We start from the raw sequence: 7,244 nt of genomic DNA on the forward strand, positions 1-7,244 counted from the left end.
GGGGGGAGAGAAGACTATTGAAGACGCTTACCTACCTGAATCAATGCTTGAAATTGAAAGCTTAGGTGATTTGATATATTACAAACCCTAAAAATTAGATCTGGAATGAATAAAATCTGAAATTTTTAGGCCTAGAAAAAACAAATCTTGAATAAAAAAAACTGAACTTAAAAAAGCGATACTCCACGGCTTATGATCTTGTCACCTAGATTTAAGCCTAGAACTCTAACTTAAAAATTACAACTCAATTGCATAAATCATAAACATAAAAAACTGAATAAAAATAAGAGAATGCTTTCATTAATTGAAATAAAAAGCTATTACAAAAATGATTAAAGCAACAACAAAGAAAAACTAAAACTAAAACTAGAGAGAGAGAGAGAGAGAGCAACTTAAAAAAAAAAAAAAACCTAGAAGAAAATGAAAATTGCTCCTCCTCTTACATGAGTTGTATTTATAGGGAATGTAGAGGTAGGATAACAAATTTCTTTCTCTTTAAAGGGAGAAATCTACAATTGATAGGTGAGATCTTTTGAGACCAAAAGTGCTAAGATGGAAGAGAGAAAATAGAGAAATAAACTTGAAGAAATTTCCTATACTTTTTTTTGCTTGTTTTACTTTCTTTTTTTTAATTTATTTTTCTCTTCTTTTTCTCCCCCTTTTCAAATCTTGCGCATAACCCTTGTTGGCCAATTTTTTTCCTTTCCGTTGGACAATTTTCTTTCTTGCTTTGTGTGATTTGGACAATCTTCTGGTAATGATGTGGAGGAGAGACAAGATTTAGACAAGATTTATTTCTCCCATTTTTTTTTCTTTTTTTTTTTTTTTCTTCTTCTTGTGCAAGAAACCCTTCCCACGATTTTCCTTGTTTTGAAGATTTGGACAATCTTCTAATTTGATGTGAAAATTCCCTCCACGCTCTTAATGCTTTAAGTGAGTGACAAGCAGGAAATCTTCAATAAAATTCTCCACAAAAAAATTACAAGCATGAGCCTAATTATTAAATTCTCCGAATAATTTGACCGAAAAGAATTTTACCGAATTTTACGAATACTTGGGTCCGAATCCGAAACAAATAAAAAAATTCTGAAAAATTCTCAAATTTTATAGACTTTTTATAAATTCATGAATAAATCGGCCGAACCAAAGTTTATCCGAATTATAATCGAATTTTATCTCAAGTAAAAAAAAAAAAATTTGAATAAGTCAATAAGCCTTTAGAAAATAGTGTGATTATTATGCATTTATTATCCTAATACTAATTTTCTTCTTTTTTTAATAGAAACTGACAAAGCCTATCTTTCCTGATGTAATCTCTCACACTTCTACAAAAAAATAAATAAACAAAATTGAAATTCCTTAATGGATTGGTTTTGGTCTCCCTCATTCCTAAACCAAAATTGATTCAATCTGATCGAAACCAACCCGAACTGATCGTATGTCACCCTAGTATTTTGTGTCTTTATTGAGAAAAAGAAAATTGTCTGATAATGTAACCCCATGCCCAATTACAAGAGAGCGGATTAAGTCTTCATACGAGAACCATTCTCACACGAGGTTGATCCATACAGATGGAATCCACCCAACAACCAACTCTATGGTGGATCAGCCCGTACGAGAATGATTTTCATACAAGAACCTGATTCACATTCCAAAATCACAAGGGTATGCAAAATTTTCACCCTATTCCTTGTGAAATGAATTTATGTTGATGCCTCTATATATACTCCTATTGGCTCCATGTCAGTGCATTAACCATGTGATCAGACAACGATTTCTTGCCGTTTGATATTTGATCAGCATCACTGTCGCTCTTGAAACCAATAGAACTTTTGTGTTAAACCTTCCACTCCGTTGATCAGTTGGATTGGCATAAATACGAGCTCTGATCCATAAGACAGCCCTGATTAACGATGGGGCAATCTTGTCAAAGCACTAGTCTTCATGGCAACATCGTTCTTTCCCCACTGCCACACTAATTAAATTCAAATATTGAATGATTACAAGTCTACCTACAAACAGCCCATATCATACGTCCATATCATACTACATTTCCAAGAAATTAATCCGTTTTCTTCTTTTAAGTATAATAGTACCCCCATAAATGTAATAAGTGACTCTGGAAACTATAATCATTATTTAAATAGATTAATTGACTAATTAAACTATAAATGATCATTAAACGCCATCATATGAACAAGGGATTATATTTGACTTAAGCTCTTGCCTTCACTTATCATTCACTCTTCCGAAGACAAGACAGAAAGCGAGGACTTCAACTAAGCTTAAGCTATTACTAAAGAAAGGATAAGACCCACCACTATAGCATGAAAGAACTCCATAGCTTACGAACAAAGGTTTCTTTTTATGGTTTGAGAGTAACTTAGGGGCTATAATCGGTTTAAATAGGCTAATTAGACAATAAACGGTTGATTATCGATTGCTCGTATTATTCAATTGGTCCCTTGCATTGAAACCACTCAATTATGAATCGGTCAATATTTGAACTCGACACGTTTAATAAATGATTAGATTAGTCTTAGGCTTCAAATTTTTTTTAAGGGGGGCAACAAAAACATCCTCTATCAGTGAGTATCAGATGACCGAGAAGACCTCAAGACGTGTGTCCAAATGCTCTCAACCATCTTGCATCACTGCAAAGAATAATCACTCGGATTTCTTGTTTTCTTGGTTGGGTGGGGGTGGGGGTGTTTAGAAAATTGTTGTCTTTGAGTCTTGACACCCCCTGTGAATGCCATAGCATATATGTACGGATAGGTGAATCCCATGGTGAAACCACCGGTTATAGCCTGTAGCAATACCGAGTTATGGACTTCCATCCCACGCCTTCCCCTCGTGTCTCCCTTGTTTCTATCACCGCTTCTTATTCCATCTGTGTCTCACAAATGAAGAAGATAAACGTTGGCTGCGTTTCCACTGAACTAGTTTCTTTCTCTGAACTTTACCCAAGAAAAAGTCTCTTTCTCCGAACTATCTCTCAGAGTCTTTGTACTATTTTCTGTCGCGGGAGACACTTCGTGACTTCGACATGAAAGGTCTAAGCAAGCTTGGGATCGGATTGATCGTAGTCTTCGTGGTCTGTCTCCTCCTTCTAGTCGCCGAGGTCTTCTACGTACTCTGGTACCGTCGCAGATTCCGACGGAACGCCACCGTAGAGACTGACGCTTCCGGTGAACCTTACACCACCACCACCACCACGAAAAGCTCTTTTACTTCCAAGGAGCTAATGTACTTATTCTGCTGGAATAACCAGTCTCGGTCGGAGCCAGCCTCAGCTCCGACAGCTCCTTCCATAGACCAAGAACACCAAGTCCCTTCATCGGAATCCGACAACCCTTTGAAATGGCATGTTTTATACGGTCCGTCAAGACTTTTATTTACGATCAAGGAAGAGGAGAAAGAGGATTTGGAGTCCGTGAAATCTTCAACGGATCGGAAGCCGAACCCGGATAAGGAGAGAAAGGTTTCTTTAAGCGAATGTTTTGAGAGAACCCAAGAAGAGGATCCAGGGGCAGAGACTAACTCAGTCGCAGTGGATGTGGAGGAGAGAGAAAGTACTCCGTTTTCGACGCCTTGTGCTTCGCCTCCTTATTACACTCCGTCACCTTCTCCGACTCGTGATGCTGGCGGAGAAGAGGGAGGTTGTTTCGTCAGCTTAAATGTTCACGGCCGGTGAAAATTGTTACCGGTCGGTGGATTTGAGGTATGGGCTCATCGGTTCTCTTGTCCTTCCAATGGGGATTGTAACTATTGAAGTTTCTGATGTGGACGTTTCTTTTTGTTTTGTTGGTTTCTTCGTTGTTTTTTAAAACAAAGGTTAGGTTTGTATTGTAAAGTAGTGCAAGTAATGAGGTCGTAGGTGGAAAAAGTAGAAGAGACCAGTTTGAACATTTAACGTTGTTACCCTATACAAATCTGGGTATGCATGCTGTAAAAACCCTTTAAAGGTTGTAAAGTGTAAACCCGTGGGTAGGGAACATGGTTTGAGAGGTCTGATGGGGATCGGCCTGAATCGGTTGGATTGTATCGATCTTGATCGAACTCAATTCTTAATCGATACTGAATCGATGAATACAGATAAAAAATAAATTAATTAAACCAATGGTATTTTTATCCGATCCAAGTCAATCTAGATTGAGATGGGATTTAATTGATATCGGCCTTGATCGATCACAATCCGGATTCCATCTTCTAAACCTTGGTGGGAAATGATTAAGTGAAAAATATTTTTCTCTCTGTAAACTGTCTTAGTACCAAGCCGTTAGAAACAAGAACGCTTGCCTAGAGATTCTTAGACTATGGGGAAGGGTTCCGTCTAGGGGTGTCAACGGTCCGGGTCGGTGCGGTTTCGGTCCGGTTCCATCGATTTCGGTGTGAGTTTGGAAGTGACCGAAATCGACCCAATAAGGATTTATCGGTTTCGGTCCGGTGTCGGTTTCGGTGCGGTTTGGGTTCGGGTTGGTACCGGTTTGGATTTATTAGGTTCATTTCGGTTTGGATCGGTTTTTTAAACCGGTATGGAGCCATTAGGAAACAACCGAATGATAAATTGTTGAACTTCGATTTCTTAAATCGATTTGTAACCGAGTTGGTTTTGATTTTTGGTCTAGTTTGAATTCGATTTTCCATACAAATGTATACAAAACTATTCAAATTTTAATTTTTTTAATGAATTTTGGAGTGTTTCGGTTTCTTACCGGTTTGGTTTCGGTTTCGGTCCGGGTTTTGAGCCGGTTTCGGTTTGGTTTCGGGTTCATCCGGTTTTCGGTGCGGTTCGGCTTGGTTTTGGGGTTACAATACTTGAAACCGAACCGAACCAATAAGGCTTCGGTTCGGTTCGGTCCGGGTTGTTATCGGTTCGGTCCGGCCGGTTTTACCGGTTCGGTTTAGGAATTGACACCCCTAGTTCCGTCCATGGTTCTAAAAATTGGATTGGATCGGATCGTCCGTATCGGCTAAGTCAGAATTTTATCATCCTTTATCTATTTTCTGTCCCGACCTTTCTAATCCCGATATGATGGTAGGTTCTAAAGGACAAAAGATAATAAAAAATAATTTTTATTAAAAATAGAGCTACAACTGTCCCATACGTTTTGATCCAGATTGATATATCGAAATGGTATCTCCCTTGACATCCTGAGTGTTTTCAGAAGCTTAGGGCCCATTTGATAACGTTTCTGTCGTTTCTGTTTCAAGAAACGGCAGAAACATAAATTTTCGTTTCTAGAAACAGAAACGGAATTGAAGGTGTTTGATAAGTCATGTTTTTAGAAGTCGATAGTAACCAGTGAAAGAATGACCACAAGTCGTTTCCAGAAACAAGTTGAATTTGTTTCACCTGGGTCTTTTCTTAAACCATAAATAAGTAAAAATTTCTATTTCTATTTCTGAAAATAAATGAAACGAAACAGTTTTATCAAACGCTTTTTATTCCGTTTCTTGAAACGTTATCAAACGGGCCCTTAGTTCCATTAGAAACGGCAATAGAAAGGGGTATTATGGAAATTTCGAAACCCATTCAAATAGGGGGTATGTAGGATATTTTTTAAGGGGTATGTAAAACATTTTAAGGGGGACAGGGTACTACAGTGTTTCCGGTGGAGAGTGAGCCTACAGTTTTGAGTTTTGAGCTAGGGTCGTGGGGAACTTAAACCCATAAATATAACCGGGTGCGAGAACCTGCTTGTGTTCTCCCACACATAAATTGTCCGGGCAGGGGTATCTACGTTTGGGCATAGAGACTGCAAGTGGTGTGATTCTTTTTTGGGGAGTTTACTATCACTCCCTTACGCTTGGTTTATATTTACTAAAACTTTCCTATTTTTTACTTTTTTACTGATACTCCTCTGCTTTTTTATTTTTACATCTCTTTCTCCCCTATTCTTTTTTAATACCCAGGATTACCCTTCCTTTTCACTTGTAACCTATTACACCTTTTTTAAATTGATTAGTTCAAAACATAGTTTGAACCAAACCATTAATAAGTTTTGTTTCATCCAATCATCAAGGATATTGTAAATTCAAAAAAGAATAATTTTGTAGCCGAACTATATCTATATCGATATCATATGTTCTAATCGGATACTACACATTTTTTTATTTTTTTAATCCTTAGATTGGTTGAGACCAATACCAATCTAATACTGATAAAAAATAGATTGCTAAATTTGTGATGATGGATGAGATAAATAAATAAATAAATAATAATAATAATAATAAATAAACAATTGCCTTGATGATTGGATGAGACAAAATAATAATAATAATTAATAAATAAATAAATAATATTTTTAAGGACACATCAACTATGTCAATATCCTTGATGATTGGAAGAGATAAAATTTGTAAGTGGTTTGGTTCAAATCATGTTTTAAACCAATTAATTTGAAAAAAGTGTAATAGGTTACAAGTGAAAAGGAAGGATAATCTAGGTATTTAAAAAGAACAAAGGAGAAAGAAATGTAAAAATAAAAAGACAGGGGAGTATTAATAAAAAACTATGGTAATTTTAATAAATATAGGCCAAGTGTAGGGGAGTGATAGTAAATTCCCCTTCTTTTTTCCTTGTATATATATATAGGGGAGGGGAGGGGAGGGGAGGGGTGGGGTGGGTTGGGCCGGGCTCAAACTGAGGCTTTAGTCCAGGCCCTCTTTCATTTTCAAGGAAGCACGGGGGTGGGGGTGGCAATTGTTTTCTTGTTGGACCACGTTTTTTGTCACCAACAATGAAGAGAGAATCTCTTCACTCATGGTTCTGACACTTGAATGGGTCTCCTGGTATGACGAAGCAAGTATTTCAGAACTTTCAATAGCGAATGGGAATGATGATGAGATGGTGGTGGTAGGTGAAGAAAACTTTCCCCTTGTTTAGATATCATGTTTGCTGAAAATTACCTCCTCCAGTTCTATTTTCCCTTCAACAAGTTACATATAGAATAATGGAACATCTAGCAACATATGATATCATCAGAAACTAATATATAGGCAATAACAAGATGAATGAAATTGACTAAGGTTCATCATATGCAACCAAGACCAGAGATTGTGCCCAATTAGTGATCCACCGGCTGGGAGGACCAGGGGATACGAGCCAATGTATTGGGATGTGTGTCCAAGGTACTCTCAGCCATTGGATCAGTAATTTGTGAACCCAAGTAGGTGGGATAAGGCTGAGTTGAGTTGAAGAAAGTCCTGCAAGTTAATTCTTAAACATTGATGATGAC

At 37.4% G+C, this 7,244-nt stretch overlaps 1 protein-coding gene across 1 annotated transcript; it reads left to right on the forward strand.

The window, feature by feature from the left end:
- Positions 1-2,696: 2,696 nt before the first annotated feature.
- LOC122057115 lies at positions 2,697-3,911 on the forward strand. Its single transcript, XM_042619117.1, has one exon. It carries the CDS (start codon positions 3,050-3,052, stop codon positions 3,695-3,697), a length of 648 nt encoding a protein of 215 aa, XP_042475051.1. The 5' UTR covers positions 2,697-3,049; the 3' UTR covers positions 3,698-3,911.
- The last annotated feature ends 3,333 nt before the right edge of the window (positions 3,912-7,244 follow it).

This window comes from Macadamia integrifolia, chromosome 12 (genome assembly GCF_013358625.1).
Source record: "Macadamia integrifolia cultivar HAES 741 chromosome 12, SCU_Mint_v3, whole genome shotgun sequence".
Classification (NCBI taxonomy): domain Eukaryota; kingdom Viridiplantae; phylum Streptophyta; class Magnoliopsida; order Proteales; family Proteaceae; genus Macadamia; species Macadamia integrifolia.